This window comes from Camelina sativa, chromosome 15, assembly GCF_000633955.1.
Source record: "Camelina sativa cultivar DH55 chromosome 15, Cs, whole genome shotgun sequence".
In the NCBI taxonomy this organism is placed as follows: domain Eukaryota; kingdom Viridiplantae; phylum Streptophyta; class Magnoliopsida; order Brassicales; family Brassicaceae; genus Camelina; species Camelina sativa.
Window position 1 is genome coordinate 17,634,903 of NC_025699.1, and position 16,491 is coordinate 17,651,393.

Consider the following 16,491-nt stretch of genomic DNA (forward strand, 5'->3'; position numbering starts at 1 on the left):
TTTTTTTTTTTTTCTAAAAAATCGTAATAATATAGATTACTACTATATTTCCAAAAACTTTATTAGCGAAATATCTAATTCTTATTGGTTTTTTAAAATCCAATATGGACACCTTTAGGAGTTTATAACTTCAACTTTTTATTAGTATAGATATACTATCTTAAAATTTGGGTTTTGTGCAAAAAAAACTCTCTAAGTAGTTTTTTTTTGCAAGAAAACCCTTCAAATCAAATAAATGCAAGTCAATACTACAATATCAAAAGTCACCCGCAATATAACCCTTTCCTGTATTGATGACGTGGCAACTTAAAAATCTTACAGTTTTGAAATAAAAAAAATGGCAACATGTTTCCATTTATTTTTAAATAAAGATTAAAGAACAAAAAAATTATTTGTTCTTCCTTTGTTTGTTTATATGTCCCCAGTAGTCAAAAATCTCTAATTTTTTTGGTATGAATTTAATTTCAAAACCTATACACATTAAAATCAAAGTCCTAATCTAAAACAAAATTTATAATCTTCTTCAAGACATTTCCCTGGAAAAAGACAAATCAAAATTGAGATCAATTTGGTTTAAAAAACTGAACATTTAAGTTCAAAATCGATTACCCAGTTCATAAATTTGAGTTCTTGTTCATCTAAGATCCAAGAACTGAACGGTAAGAGCAAAACAGTCCCGCAGTTCTAAATCTCGGCAATATCCAAACGAATCACCTAATTCTCTCTCACCATCTTCTTCCGTTTCTCTACGTCCACCACCTTGTTTTTCTCCTCTACTTTCATCACTGTCCTCTTCCGTTACTATTTCCGTTATCGCTAGATTCCTCCTTGTTGTTGCTGCTGAAGGTCAGGGCTCCGTTGACTGTGACGGAGATAGCGATTGAGCCGCTAGTAATGTCTTGACGTTCGTGCGTCGGAGCTGTAACTGCTCGAAGAAGAGGACTTATACGACGACTTGCAGCGGAAGCCGCTCGTTTTGCTCTGCGTGTGTGCTTGCTTCTAGGCTCTAGCGTCAATTTTTGACAATCCATGAAGGCCACATATTTTCTCCCTCTTTGCTTTTGTTACCCATGGATGCAAAATAAAATTAGATCCAATTCTAGATCTCCAAGATAAATGTGATCGAGATAAAACATATTTAATTTTGATTCGTCTTTTTCCAGGGAAATGTCTTGAAGAAGATTATAAATTTTGTTTTAGATTAGGGACTTTGATTTTAATGTGTATAGGTTTTGAAATTAAATTCATACCAAAACAATTAGAGATTTTTGACTACTGCGGAGATATAAACAAACAAAGGAAGAACAAATAATATTTTTGTTCTTTAATCTTTATTAAAAATAAATGGAAACATGTTGCCATTTTTTTATTTCAAAACTGTAAGATTTTTAAGTTGCCACGTCATCAATACAGGGAAGGGTTATATTGTGGGTGACTTTTGATATTGTAGTATTGACTTGCATTTATTTGATTTTAAGGGTTTTCTTACAAAAAAAAACTACTTAGAGGGTTTTTTTTGCACAAATTTCTATGGAGGTTAAGTAATTGTAATATTTCAAAACATTCTATAAAGTTTAAATATTTTAATATTTGAACCTTTTAAAAGTTTCAATATTTATAATATTTCAAATGTTTAAAATTTAGAAATTTTAATTTTTTAAAAAGCTTTTAAATGTTAAGAAATTTTTAAAATTTAAAAACTATAATATTTTGAAACTTTTTTAAAGCTAAAACTTTTAGAAGTTTCAATATTTATAATATTTTAAACTTTTAAAAGGTTCAAATATAATATTTGAACCTTTTAAAAATTTTAAAAAGTTTCAATATTTATAATATACTATTAAAATTTTAAAATAGTAATATTTAAATACTTTTTAAAAGCTAAGAGCATTTAAAATTTTCAATATTTATAATATTTAAATTTTTTAAAAAATTAAATATTATAATATTTTTTTGAACTTTTTAAAGTTTTAGTTTGATCAAATAAAAATCACGATCAAACCGAATAAAACTTTTAAACTTAGGACGCCTGATAAATCAAGCTTTCCTGCTCATTTGTTATTGGAAACATATTAATCTTATTTATATTGGGTTAAATCATTTTCTAAAAATTTTCTAGCCAATGTGGGATATTGTACATAGTTTTTTTATTTCCATAAATTTAAAATTTTCCTTTTTCTAAAAAGTTCTGAAAATTTAGAAAATGTTAATGAATGACATGTCAAATCCTTATAGGTTGTTTAAAATAATTATTAATATATAAAATTCTGCAAATTTTTAAAAATGTTAATTAGTGACATGTTGAATCCCTATTGGTTGTTTTAAAGCTTAGGTTTTAAAAATCTTTTAAATGTTAAAATTTTTTTAAAATTTTAAAATTATAATATTTTGAAACCTTTTTAAAGCTAAAAATTTTAGAAGTTTCAATATTTATAATATTTTAAACTATTAAATTTTAAAATAATAATATTTAAAAAAATTTTAAAAGCTGAGAGCTTTTAAAATTTTCAATATTTATAATATTTAAAATTTTAAAAAATTTAAATATTATAATATTTTTTTGAAACTTTTTAAAGTTTTACTTTGATCAAATAAAAAATCGGATCAAACCGAATTAAACTTTTAAACTTGGACGCCTGATAAATCAAGCTTTCCTGCTCATTCGTTGTTAGAAACATATTAATCTTATTTATACTGGTTTGAACCATTGTCTAAAAAATTTCTAGTCAATGTGGGATGTTGTACATAGTTTTTTATTTCCATAAATTTAAAATTTTCCTTTTTCTAAAAAATTCTGGAAATTTAGAAAATGTTAATGAATGACATGTCAAATCCTCATAGGTTGTTTAACATAATTTTTAATATATAAAATTCTGCAAATTTCTAAAAATATTAATTAGTGACATGTTGAATCCCTATTGGTTGTTTTAAAGCTTAGGTGGACAGCCTTAGAAGCTTATAGCTCCTACTTTTATTTAGTATAATTACATTAGAAAAAAAAAAAAAACTAAAACTGGCGAATCTTTTGCTTTCTCTGTTTCATTGAAACAAACAGTTAGTTATATATACTTTGTTTCGTCATCTTACTGTTACACTATAGTTTGCTTGTTTCGTGAAGGATGAAAAATAAAATTAGCACTTAGCAGCCTCTCTCTAAAGCATTTTAGCTGAAAGAGTAAAAAAGAAAAAGAAATGTTAAGTTTCATGGACTCCTAGTTCAAAACCATGTTCTCTGTATCTGGAATCAAGACACTTTGCATAAGCCTTGATGATCATATTCAACACATACGCATTTGGAACCACACCGTTCGACTTCATCTGCTTAGTGAGCTATCTAACAGCGTGAAGATACACATAACACACATTCAATTTGTTGAATCTCTTGAGCAATGAGCTTAGAAGCAAAGTATAAGCCTCAAGATCAGGTTTCGAGTTATTAGATTGAAGAGAAACTTACGACCACAGCAGAATCTGATGATGCAATTGTAGAGAGGAACACTCGTTTCACAAGCGCCAGTGATTACTTCTTCCATTAAGATTTCGACAAATTTGTTCCGTTTTCTGGTAATTGCTTGTTTGATCATGGCATGGTAAGCTTTGTGGTTGTGTTTGTAGCCTCGTTGTTGAGCGGTCCATCGGAAGATGTCGAGAGCTAGACCTGCAGATCAATTGGTGACAGCTTGTCCTGTGGGAAGGTTGTTAAAGGGTGGGGACAAGGGTTCGAGGAACGCCTGGCGCACCAATAACCTACTGGTGGATTTGAATATCCACAGTGATGGGTTAGGATCGATGCCCTGCAGGGCCAGCTTGGGGTCCGTTGGGACGGCTAGTGGGAGGCTAGTGGGGTCCACGGATGGTCCGTTGGGGCAGCTAGCGGTGGGCTAGTGGGGTCCACGGGGCGGGTTGTTACATTTAACAACATTTGATATTGATGGGAGAGGAGGAGAGAATGATTACTTATAAGATGATAATCCAAATTAGATAACGGAGATGAATCTTTAAAAATAAGAAAAATGTAAAATATATATCATGTATTATCTAAAATTAAATTTTAGCATTAAAAATTACAATGATATTTCATTTATTTTTTGTAACCCATACAACAAAAATAAGAAATCAAAAAAAAAAAAAAAATGATTTGAGGTATTGTGGAAGAGAATGAGAGTATGTGAAAATGAGAAAGTAAAAGAATGCCAATATGAGAGAATGAGATTATGCTTATTTATATGATAAGAATTGATGGAAGTTACATTTAGAATTATGGAGTTACAATAATAATTTATTGTGTTTGAATAAAAATTGAATGGTGGAATATGATTAATGCATAATTTATTTTATTTTCAGTTATAATTTTAGTTTAATGTATTGGGTTAATTGGGTCAATATTTTTTAAAGCAATTAAATAATTAGAAAGCAAATAAAAAATTTAAAAATTAAAAATCATTAAATGAAAATCAACCAATAAGGACATAGGTGAATTTTAATTTAACTATGGAAATTTGAAAAATAAATATGAATAGATTAGAAAGACAAGAAATATAAAAGAAATATTTTATTTTTATGTAAATAAAATAAAATTTTAAGTAATGTTAAATATATATAATACTTTCTAAATTAAAATATAGAATGAAACTCTTACAACACATGTGAGATTTAACAACATTTAATATTGGTGAGAGAGGATGAGAGAATGATTACTTATAAGATGATAAGCCAAATTAGATAACGGAGATGAATCTTAAAAAATAAGAACAATGTAAAATATATATCATGTAGTCTATAAAATTAAAATTTAGCATTAAAAATTTACAATGATATTTCATTTCTTTTTTTTGTAACCCATACAACAAAAATAAGAAATAACAAAAAATGAAAAATGATTTGAGGTATTGTGGAAAAGAATGACAGAAGTGGAAGAAAAGAAGAGTACGTGAAAATGAGAAAGTAAAAAAATGCTAATACGAGAGAATGAAAGAATGCTTATTTATATGATAAGAATTGATGGAAGTTACATATAGAACTATGGAATTACAATAATAAATTACAATAATAATTTATTGTGTTTGAATAAACTGAGTGTTGGAATATGATTAATGGATAATTTATTTTATTTTCAGTTATAATTTTATTTTAATGTATGAGTTAAATGTATTGTGTTAATTGGGTCAATATTGTTTATAGCAATTAAATAATTAGAAAGCAAATAAAAAAGATTAAAAAATTAAAAAACATTAAAAGAAAATCAACCAATAAGAAGAGACCAAAACCTTACTTTTATGTATATGATTTTCTCTAATCCTAGAGCAATTCTAGACAAAAATAAAATGATTCATTGGAGAAAATTACTCTAAAATAGAGTAAGAAAAAAAAAATATGTCGGAGATGGTTTAATCTATACTAGTATTTTTGCAGCAGTTTTTTCTCAAAAATACTTTTTGGAAAGTTTTTTCATTTAATGCATTGACATTAATGTTAGTTACCAAAACTTTAAAATTAATTATAGGTAAGATTTTAAAACATAAAGAAATCTTTCTACCTCATTCAAACATAAATATATGATTCCCTTTCATTTTTTATTTGAATTTATATTTAAATTATCTTAAATTATTCTATAATACATTTAGTTAATAAAAATTGTGATTTTTCCTGCATATGATGTAATAAAAAGTTTTTTAAAACGGACATATATTATTCAATAGATGAATACAAAAATACGGGCACAATATCGCACATCATCTTAAAAAAAGGGCAATGGTTCAGAGTCATACTATAAAAGAGACCAAAATGATTCTGAATACAAATAAGTAGAAAGCTTGAATTATCAGGCATTCAAACTTAAAAAAAATTATTTCTTTGGTTTATTCCGGTTCTTTATTTTAAAGATTTTTAAAAGGTTAAATATGAAAAATATTTAAAACTTTTAAAAAGTTAAATATGATAAATATTATACAGTAGATACACAATAAAAATTAAAAATTAAGATGATATAGTGTGAGTTAAAATATCTTGGGACGGGGTTATATAGCGGGACGGGTTTTATCAATATTTATATAAATTAAAAATATCATTAATTCGGTGTTATAAGGGTAAAATATCATTTCATTATTTTGTTAACACTGTCGGTATCAGAGAATAGACATATCTAATTAAATTGATTAAGTAAATATTATGTAAAAAAAATTATATTGCAGTATTATATAGTTTATTTAACAATTATTATATAATTATAATATATTTAACCAATAAATACAACTTATAATTTAAATATTTTAGTTATAAATAATTTTGTCCCGCGGTGGATTTACCGCGGATCCTAAGTATTTTTTATCCATGGGTCAGATTTGTTTACTTGTTAACCAGCCTTGTTGGGCCTAATCTATATTTGTTCAATTTTGACATTTAATTTTGCCTATTAAAAGAGTTAAACAAAAAAATGAATTAAAGCCCAAGTGTTTCTGGAACAATCTTTCTTCTGTCAGTTAACTCCGTCATCTCCTTGGCATAAAAGATTTAAGGAACTCTCTAGAACCCTTTTTTATTCAACCCAAAACTCAACCTCTCGTATATATAAATCGAGTCGAGTCACACTCTTCCAAAAACTCTTTCACGCGATTTTGATTCTACTTTGCGTTTCTTTGAATTGAATCGAGAAAGATGGATGCAGATTACGAGATGCCTCCGGTCGGTGGAATGAACGACGACGACATCGACATGGATTTCGGCGACGCCGCTGCGTATCTCAAAGTCGGTGAAGAGAAAGAGATCCAACAAGGTTTGAAGAAGAAGCTTGTTAAGGAAGGTGAAGGTTACGAGACTCCTGAGAATGGCGATGAAGTTGAAGGTATCATCCAAATCGATTCGAAGATTAAGCTCTCGATTTGCGTTTTTTTTTTCTCTTCTTTTGGAACGAAGCTGAGCTTTGATTTTTGTTTTTCTGCAGTGCATTACACTGGGACTTTGTTAGATGGGACGAAGTTTGATTCTAGCCGTGACAGAGCAACGCCTTTTAAATTCACTCTTGGACAAGGTTTGTTGAATCTCCTCTCTCTCTCTCTCTCTCTCTCTCTCTCTCTCTCTCTCTCTCTCTCTCTCTCTCTCTCTCTCTCTCTCTCTCTCTCTCTCTCTCTCTCTCTCTCTCTCTCTCTCTCTCTCTCTCTCTCTCTCTCTCTCTCTCTCTCTCTCTCTCTCTCTCTCTCTCTCTCTCTCTCTCTCTCTCTCTCTCTCTCTCTCTCTCTCTCTCTCTCTCTCTCTCTCTCTCTCTCTCTCTCTCTCTCTCTCTCTCTCTCTCTCTCTCTCTCTCTCTCTCTCTCTCTCTCTCTCTCTCTCTCTCTCTCTCTCTCTCTCTCTCTCTCTCTCTCTCTCTCTCTCTCTCTCTCTCTCTCTCTCTCTCTCTCTCGATACAATTGTTTTAGCTTGATTTGACTATTCCTAAAGACCTAATTAGTTTCCGTATCTTGGATTTGTGACTAGCGATTATAGCGTTTATCAGTAAGATCTTGGTGATTATAGTGTTCAACTTGACAACGAGCTATCTGATTTATTGAGTTGTTAAAAATTGAGTACTGGTTTGTGGTAGTTGGCTTATTCTGGTTTTTTTGTTTGTTTGTTATCGTGGCATTGTGGTTTTGCAGGTCAGGTTATTAAAGGATGGGATATTGGTATTAAGACAATGAAGAAAGGTGAAAACGCTGTTTTCACTATCCCTGCGGAGCTAGCGTATGGGGAATCTGGTTCACCGCCGACAATCCCTGCGAACGCCACGCTTCAGTTTGATGTGGAGTTGCTTACATGGGTTAGTGTTAAGGACATATGCAAAGATGGTGGTGTGTTTAAGAAGATTCTTGCTGTGGGAGAGAAGTGGGAGAACCCAAAGGATCTCGATGAAGTTCTTGGTATGTGTTCACTTTGTTATGAGTATCCAAGAGCTTTAGAGATGGGGTTGTGTTTGATTTTGCTAACGGTATTTCTTGTTTGTTTATTCAGTTAAGTTCGAGGCTAAACTTGACGATGGTACCATTGTTGGGAAATCTGATGGCGTAGAATTCACTGTTAAAGATGGTTCGTGCTCTGATTTCTTTTCAGATATGATGGGCATGTTGGAAAATATCTTCGCTCTCTTGACAGTTTTTGGGATCTATGTGGTTAATAGGAAATTTCTGCCCCGCACTTGCTAAGGCTGTGAAAACCATGAAAAAGGGTGAAAAGGTCCTTCTGACAGTTAAACCACAATGTAAGACGATTTGCCTCACTTTGTTTTTCCCTAATTCTGTCATGGTGTGTATATCTTCTCTTATTCCAATCTTATTATAAATGAGGCAGATGGTTTTGGGGAGAAGGGAAAGCCAGCCTCTTCTGGTGAAGGCGCTGTTCCTCCAAATGCGACACTTGAGATCAATCTGGAGTTAGTTTCCTGGAAAACAGTTTCAGAAGTAACTGATGACAACAAGGTTATGAAGAAAATCTTGAAGGAAGGGGAAGGATATGAGCGTCCTAACGAGGGGGCAGTTGCGAAAGGTTTGCATTTCAGATTTTATTGCACTAATGTTTTAACCAAGGATAATGGTTTCTTACGAGGCTTTTATTTGTTTCTTTCTGGCAGTGAAATTGATAGGGAAGCTTCAAGATGGAACTGTATTCCTGAAGAAAGGTCATGGTGAGAATGAGGAACTGTTTGAGTTCAAAACAGATGAAGGTAACTACGCTCTTTCTGTAACCACTCACTTAAACTTTCTTAAAGACGACAACTTGGAATTTCCTGGTTTACTTATCATGGTAAATCATTTGCTGGATGCCTAAACAGAGCAAGTGGTCGATGGACTTGATAGAGCTGTCATGAAGATGAAAAAGGGTGAAGTGGCATTGGTGACAGTAGAACCTGAGTACGCCTTTGGTTCTAATGAGTCAAAACAGGAATTGGCTGTGGTGCCACCAAACTCAACTGTCTACTATGAGGTTGATCTTGTGACTTTCGACAAGGTTAGTATAGTTTCTAGATGCTTACGCTGTTCACATTTTAGCCAGTAAGAAAGTATAAGTGTCCCAACACTTGTTTGCAATTGGGTATTTAGGAAAGGGAATCGTGGGACATGAACACTGAAGAAAAGATAGAAGCTGCTACTAAGAAGAAGGAAGAAGGAAATTCCCAGTTTAAAGCAGGCAAATATGCCCTGGCGTCGAAGAGATACGAGAAGGTATATAATGTTATGAACTGCTTGTTGATATGTGTGAGTTTTTATTAATGTTGGACATCATCTTACATGGTTTAGTTTCTTCTCAGGCTGTCAAATTCATTGAATACGACACATCCTTCAGTGAAGAGGAGAAGAAGCAAGCAAAAGCATTGAAGGTGGCGTGCAATCTAAACGATGCAGCCTGCAAACTCAAATTGAAAGATTACAAGCAGGCTGAAAAACTATGCACAAAGGTAATAATAATTGGTTGATTTAGAATACTAATCCTTTACTTCAGTTTCAAAACCTAGCTGAAGATAAATGGTGCTTTTGGTATTTAGGTGTTAGAGCTTGAAAGCACCAATGTGAAGGCCTTATACAGGAGAGCCCAAGCATACATGGAGTTGGCTGATTTAGACTTGGCTGAGTTTGATGTCAAGAAGGCCCTTGAAATCGATCCCAACAACCGGTTCTCTCTCTTAGTCTTATACGCATCTTATCTATATCCAATTTAGCTTTGAGTAGGTGAATAGTTTTTTGCAATGTCTTCTCATACACTAGAGTGAACATTGTATTTGCTATTTTATTTTCAAATGACAGGGAAGTGAAGCTGGAACAGAGAAGGTTGAAGGAGAAAATGAAGGAGTTCAACAAAAAGGAAGCCAAGTTTTATGGAAACATGTTTGCAAAACTAACTGTAAGTATCTCTAATTAATCCAAATGGTTTGGTCATATATGTTACAAGAAGACTAAAGTAGAAAGTGGGATTTTTTATGATGATATAACCAAATCTTGTATTGGTGTGAATTTGCAGAAGGAATCATCAAAAGATGGAGAGGCAATGAGCACCTGAGCCCTTGAAAACGTTCCTAGCACTCTGCATTTTCATTTTCTTCTCTTTTCGTTTGTTGCAATGCTTTTTTAGTTTTTCAAACTGAGCGTTAGTGAGATTTATAAAACAGGGGACTTGTATGATGATATAACATTGGACTTGAGCTAGTGATTTAATCGCATGTGTTGTTTTTTAAAAAAAAATTCGTCTGCTGTTGGTAGAACATGGAACTATGAAGGCAAAAAGCCAAAAGCCTAATTTTTAAGATTCCCTTGTGTTCTTGATATGATACCGAGTTTATTTGCTATATATGGAGATTTTACAAGTTTCCAATTGAAGAACATAGCGAGATTCAGGTCAGTGAGCAAAGAATGGAAATCTCTAATCGATTCAGACTTCAGAGGTCTTTACATCTCTTTCAACTCATCTCCGTCAATCTCATGGTCGATCGATCCAAACCAACCCTCACAAGCTTACTCTTGAAATCGTCGGCAACCATGGATGACTGATTGCATCAAATCGAACTTTTAACTTTTCGGATAAGGTGTTACCACAATATTGGATCGGATAATATTTTCTTGTAAGAATTACAAAAGGGGATATTCTATAGACGCTTTAAATCTCGTCCGTCCACGTCAATATATCTTACGAACTGGAATAATCCTCAGGTACCATTCGGATATACTTCCTAGTTTCCTAGGCATCGGTCTTAACCTCAAATGAGATAAGACTTAATTAAAACCAAATCTTATTTTTCCCAAAACTAATTACAAAAATGTAAACTAAATACATAGAAATCTACGAATATTCCACGATAAATCCTCCACATAAACTCACTTTATATTTTGATTTTCTCACCTTTACATTTCTCACTAACATTCTCACACAAATCACCAAAATAGTTCTCTATTCACTCAAATATCAATGGCTGTTTTCTCAAGAACCAAACGTGTCACTGATCCACTCGACGACGAAGCTAAAGCTCGGATCTTAAGTAGCCACGGTTGCATCCTAGACCAAGATTCTCCTCGACTCTGCGAGCTTGTACACGGGTTTTTCGACGATGGTCACGAAGAGACACTCTACGACGACCCTGACTCCGACCTGTCTGAGAATTCTGTAGTCGAACGTTCCCAAGCTAGTGAGGAGATCTTGAAGATGGCGGTGACCTTCTCTGATTCTGATCCTTATCGGAATCTATTGCTAGCTCACGTTTTAAGAGCCGCGGAGGCATATTCCGGTTTTAGGTCAAGGAACAAATCTGTTTTTCAGAACAAGGTAGCTTCGTTTCTGCGAGAGCTCGGCCACGACGCGGCGGTTTGTGTGTCCAAATGGAGCTCATCGGCCAAACTCATCGCCGGGAGTTACGATTTCATTGATGTCATTTACAAGCCGACGGCCGTCCGTTACTTCGTTGATCTAGACTTTGCTTCGGAGTTCGAGATCGCAAGGCCGACGCAAGAATACACGCGTGTGTTGCAGTTGCTTCCTAATGTTTTTGTCGGGAAAGAAGAGAATCTGAGGACGATCGTGAGAGAGTCATGTGAGGCTACGAAGCGGTCCATGAAGAGCCGTGGCTTGTCTCTCCCACCGTGGCGGAGAAGCTCTTATTTGCAACACAAGTGGTTTGGTCCGTACAAAAGAAAGGTTGGATCTGGTTTGGGAGTGAAGCCGTTGAGTAGTGACGCTGTAAGCTGCCGATCTTTAGGGTTTGATCATGAGGGTGCCGTCAATGCTCGTTTGTTCATCAGGACGTGATCTATATAGTATGGAGTAGGCCGGCTAGTATAAAGTGTAGGCGAATAGTTGGAGACAACTTCAATTTATTCAATCTGAGTGATGTGATCTAAATGATATTATTTTTTTCTTTTGGATTTGTATTTTTTACCCACAAAAGTTGGTTAACGCGATGTTTGTATCCGTGACCATGTATGTTAAGTATTTTTTTAAAAAGGTTTGTTATAAATTATTAAATTAAAGACTAAGAGGTCAAAATGTCAATCAACATCTTAGAATGAGACCAAAATGTCAAATACTTAAGTATCTATCAAACTGGATAAAAAAAATATAACGGAGAATATGCCAATGAAAAAGCACATTAGCAGTGCATGTATGTAGACATGTTAAAATGTGAAGAATAACAAAAATTGATTGAGTCGGTGCTAGTAATAACACGTTTTTCTTCTCCAGTTCCGCAGACCACAGCAAACTCCTCCACTTATCCAATCATGATACGCCATCTCAGCCGTTTTAGACCATCATTAGTGGAGTAACCCACCATGGTTACTCTCACATTAATTTATTATATAAATAATCATAAATTAAATAAAGTAATCCTAAAAGAACTTAAGCAAAATCACTCTATTACTAGAGAACTCCAAAAAAGTTACTCAAGCATTTAAATAATAATTTTTTAATTTGTGTTTATTAATTATCAAAGTTTAATTATGTAAGATGATAAAACAATTATTTAAATTTTTTATATTACATAAAACTTTGAAATAATAAACATATTTTACAAATTTCAAAATATTAAACATATTTTACAAAATTCAGATTAACTTTCATATAAGATTAGAAAGTTTCTCTCTACCCTTTCAGTTTCTTATTGTCGTAAAACACAAGAGCTCCACCGTACGTTGGTAGCAGTTTCTTGCAAATTAAGAAACCGGTAAGGGTTTTCTAAGCCAAAACTTCCACTTTTGACAAATCAATGTTTCTTTTTCGACTTATAACATTATACTTTCCATTTGGAACTTCTATCTTGGAGTTCTAAATCTTTTACGTCTCCAATCAACTTCCAAACTTATATAGTTTTATGTGAGGGATCTTGGTGTAAGAAACACATGATCGATCTCTAATTGTATATCCATTTAATTTGGGATATCTTAACAAGATACTTTTCATTAAAATGATTAAAATGTAGAGAAAAAAGAAAATGAGCTCTTATAAAGAAACTCTCTTAACACTTGTTTTGTTTTAAAATTTAAGTTTAAATATATAACTAAATTACATAAAAAAATCAATACGTTAATATTAAGATACACATGAGAGGTTCTAAACCAATGTAGTAGATGCTTTGACTCTCTCAGTTACATACCACGACCTTGAATGTAATAAGTTAATAACTTATATATTCCCATTGCATGAGACCTCAACTGCTTTTAGTAACATAAATCCTGAATATTGTAGATTATCAAAATATATTTCTTGAATTATTTTATTTTTGGCTTATCGTTTCCACCATATACTTGTGTTGATACGAAATTGTCATCAGCTTTATCTTGTTTGATCAACTATTTGTATGCTTGCTTATATACATCATCAGTCATCTTTCTTTGAAACTGTATTTGTTTTTTGCATATATTCTACAAATTTAAATTTTTCTTTATTTTGAAAATTCTGTAAATATACTCTATTATTTAATTTTTTTTTCTATTTTAAAATTTAAATACATTTAAAACATCATCAGTCAATGTTGATTTAAAATAATTGATTTCAGTCATTAGTAATTTCTTATATTAACAAATCAATTTTTGATAAAGCTCCTATTATCCATTTTTCTATTGATACCTATATATTTTTTTTTTTGTTAATTTTTTGATTTAGAAAACTGATAATTACCATATTTTTCACACACTAAATATGAAAATTATACGATCTTTTGAGTTTATAACTTATAAGTAGGAAAAAAAGAGGTTTCTGTCTCCTTAGTCCATTCTTAAAATAAAAAGTAAAAAATCAATCCCATTTTGGGGGCTTTATAAATGAAATGATTATATTATTAATGTTGAAGTAGTCCATAACGTAGACTCTTATATGGACCGTTCAAAGCTTCCACGATCGGATGCCGCCGCGTCTTCCAAGGCATTGAACTTCCCCCATCCCCCTCCTCCTCCTCCACGCCTTCTAGGTGCTTTCGCCTCAACGTAAACGTCGTCACCCCTGATGTCACATCCTCTAGAAACATCACGTGTTTGTCCCCGACACGTCGAATAATACATTTTTGTTCAAACCAACAAATCACTTTTTTAAATAGTTTCAAAACTAAAATGGTCAAACGCATGGCAACGAATCTCAGGCGATTTCTTGTTTCTTTACTTTTGACCTTTTTAAAAAAAATTTATTTCACCTTTTTTGAAATCTTCCCCAGCAAGGCAAGAAGAATTAAGGGACCTTTGAGAAGCTTATAAGTTATATAATATACACATATAAGAAGTCACCTTTGTCATTGCTGTCTTAATTCAGACAGAGCTAGTAACAATTTAGACATTATGCGAGAGGGAGATGAGAAACAGAGCCGAGCTCTGGACTTCAACCGACTCGAGGTTTTGTCATTACTAGGCCGTGGAGCTAAAGGAGTTGTGTTCTTGGTCAAAGACGACGAAGCTAAATTGCTTGCTTTGAAAGTTATACTTAGAGAAGCCATCAAAAAGAAGAAGAACAAGAATGATAAAGAGACTCAAGATGAGTACAAGCGAGTCAGTTTCGAGCAAAGAGTATTAAACAGTTTCGATCATCCTCTCTTTCCTTCTCTCCACGGCGTTTTATCTACCGATAAAGTCATCGGTTACGCCATTGATTACTGTCCCGGTCGAGATCTCAATTCTTTAAGGCAAATGCAATCGGAAAACATGTTCTCCGACGAGATTATCAGGTAAAATTTTTTGTTGTTATTAGACCAAAGTCTTTCAAGAATGTTCTTGATTTATTCATTTTTATTTTCTTGATTTTTCAGATTTTACGCGGCGGAGCTTGTGCTAGCACTTGAGTATTTACATAATCAAGGAATCGTATACAGAGATTTGAAGCCGGACAATGTGATGATCCAAGTAAATGGGCATTTGATGCTAATCGATTTCGATCTTTCCACAAACCTCGCTCCAAGAACGCCGCAACCTTCACCGTCACCGTCTAAAACGTCTCCGGGGACGACGAAGAAGAAACCTCTCTTCCGCTTCTCCAGTTTTTGTAACTCAGGGATCTCGCCGGAGGAATCGACTTCGGTGTGCTCATCATCATCTACGTTGCCCGTGTCAGATTCTTCAGGAGAAAAGTCGAATTCTTTCGTAGGAACAGAGGAGTACGTTTCGCCGGAAGTTATCACCGGCGACGGTCACAATTTCGCCGTTGACTGGTGGTCGTTAGGTGTGGTTCTTTACGAGATGTTGTACGGGACAACGCCGTTTAGAGGATCGAACCGGAAAGAGACGTTTTACTGGATTTTATCTAAACCGCCGAATCTAACCGGTGAAACAACGTCATTGCGTGATTTGATAAGAAGGTTGTTAGAGAAAGATCCTAGCCGTAGGATCAACGTTGAGGAAATCAAAGGTCACGATTTCTTCAAAGGTGTTGATTGGGAGAAAGTGATATTGGTTTCTCGACCGCCGTATATTCCACCGCTGGATGACGACGGTGGTGATAAGGGCAAAGAAGTAAATACAAAAATGGACGTGGAGAATATCGTCCAAGAGATTTTTGCAGCAAGAGAAGAACGTGAGAAACAGACTGGTGATGATCATAATAAGAATAATGCTGAAAAAAATGGGGAATGGGTTAAGGGGTTGAATAATAATAATCACGATTTGGAAAGTGATAACAATTTTTTGGTATTCTAATTCAATTTCTTTTGTTCATTTTCTCTTAAACAGGAGAGAAGGGTTAGCTTTTAGCCTTTAGTGTAAGTAGAGGGTAGGCACAAACTGTTGCTTGTTGGACTATGTCAAAATGGGTCCATCAATCTGTTATAAGAATAATGAAAGGTGGAAATAGTAAAAAGAAAAAAAAAGTAAAAAATCTCAGACTATTGTAAAACACAAATGTGATTATTCATCACAAGACACATGTCTTGACACTTGTTAGTGTAATATTACACACCCTTCCATTTGTCTTTACCAAAACTAATGGGGGTGTGACTCATGTGTTTTGTAATATACTATATATATGGAGTTGTAAGAGAGTAATGTATATGTTTTGTCTTTGATCAAAGAAGCTTTCCAATCTCTCTCTCTCGTGTCTCCTCTCTCCATCTCTCTCCCTTTGGTAGTTCTTGTTTTCTTTACAAAACATTACAAAACACAAAACTTATAAGTGTATTTGTTTTCTACTATTTTTTTCTCTTGTCTCATACACTATTATATAGTGGTTTCACAACACGTACTATTTTTTTTCTCTTGTCTCATACACTATTATATAGTGGTTTCACAACACGTTATCAGCACGATCAACTCTCGATCCGTCATCCGTTTGAGGTAAGATTTAAGTTTTGTTAAAATTGTTTGAATTTAATTATTTTACATGCATGTTACTATATGTATAATCTATAGAGTAAAAATCTATACATACTTCTTGATCTAATGGTAGGCTCTGCCTCCTTGATCATTTAGATCTACATTCTTGATCATTATGGTAGGCTCTGCCTCCTTGATCATATGTTCAGATCTATATATTTGAATTATATGGAAGGCTATGCCTCCTAAATTGATT

General features: G+C 33.2%; 3 protein-coding genes across 3 annotated transcripts; all 3 read left to right on the forward strand.

The window, feature by feature from the left end:
* Nucleotides 6,464-10,180, forward strand: LOC109124676 (peptidyl-prolyl cis-trans isomerase FKBP62-like). The gene is made up of 13 exons (XM_010468642.2): nucleotides 6,464-6,841; nucleotides 6,941-7,027; nucleotides 7,632-7,892; nucleotides 7,984-8,058; nucleotides 8,150-8,230; nucleotides 8,320-8,514; nucleotides 8,600-8,692; nucleotides 8,801-8,976; nucleotides 9,069-9,191; nucleotides 9,278-9,424; nucleotides 9,512-9,639; nucleotides 9,771-9,867; nucleotides 9,985-10,180. The coding sequence occupies exons 1-13, from the start codon at nucleotides 6,655-6,657 to the stop codon at nucleotides 10,021-10,023; spliced, it is 1,689 nt and encodes a 562-aa protein (XP_010466944.1). The 5' UTR covers nucleotides 6,464-6,654; the 3' UTR covers nucleotides 10,024-10,180.
* LOC104747073 lies at nucleotides 10,661-11,889 on the forward strand. The gene has a single exon (XM_019236951.1). It carries the CDS (start codon nucleotides 10,927-10,929, stop codon nucleotides 11,758-11,760), a length of 834 nt encoding a protein of 277 aa, XP_019092496.1. The 5' UTR covers nucleotides 10,661-10,926; the 3' UTR covers nucleotides 11,761-11,889.
* On the forward strand, nucleotides 14,229-16,007 carry LOC104747074 (serine/threonine-protein kinase OXI1-like). The gene is made up of 2 exons (XM_010468644.1): nucleotides 14,229-14,659; nucleotides 14,741-16,007. The coding sequence occupies exons 1-2, from the start codon at nucleotides 14,277-14,279 to the stop codon at nucleotides 15,621-15,623; spliced, it is 1,266 nt and encodes a 421-aa protein (XP_010466946.1). The 5' UTR covers nucleotides 14,229-14,276; the 3' UTR covers nucleotides 15,624-16,007.

Coding starts and splice junctions, on each gene's coding strand:
- LOC109124676 (XM_010468642.2), top strand. CDS start 6,655: ATGGATGCAGATTACGAGATGCCTCCGGTCGGTGGAATGAACGACGAC. Junction 6,842..6,940: donor GAATGGCGATGAAGTTGAAG/GTATCATCCAAA, acceptor GTTTTTCTGCAG/TGCATTACACTGGGACTTTG. Junction 7,028..7,631: donor TAAATTCACTCTTGGACAAG/GTTTGTTGAATC, acceptor GTGGTTTTGCAG/GTCAGGTTATTAAAGGATGG.
- LOC104747073 (XM_019236951.1), top strand. CDS start 10,927: ATGGCTGTTTTCTCAAGAACCAAACGTGTCACTGATCCACTCGACGAC.
- LOC104747074 (XM_010468644.1), top strand. CDS start 14,277: ATGCGAGAGGGAGATGAGAAACAGAGCCGAGCTCTGGACTTCAACCGA. Junction 14,660..14,740: donor TTCTCCGACGAGATTATCAG/GTAAAATTTTTT, acceptor TTGATTTTTCAG/ATTTTACGCGGCGGAGCTTG.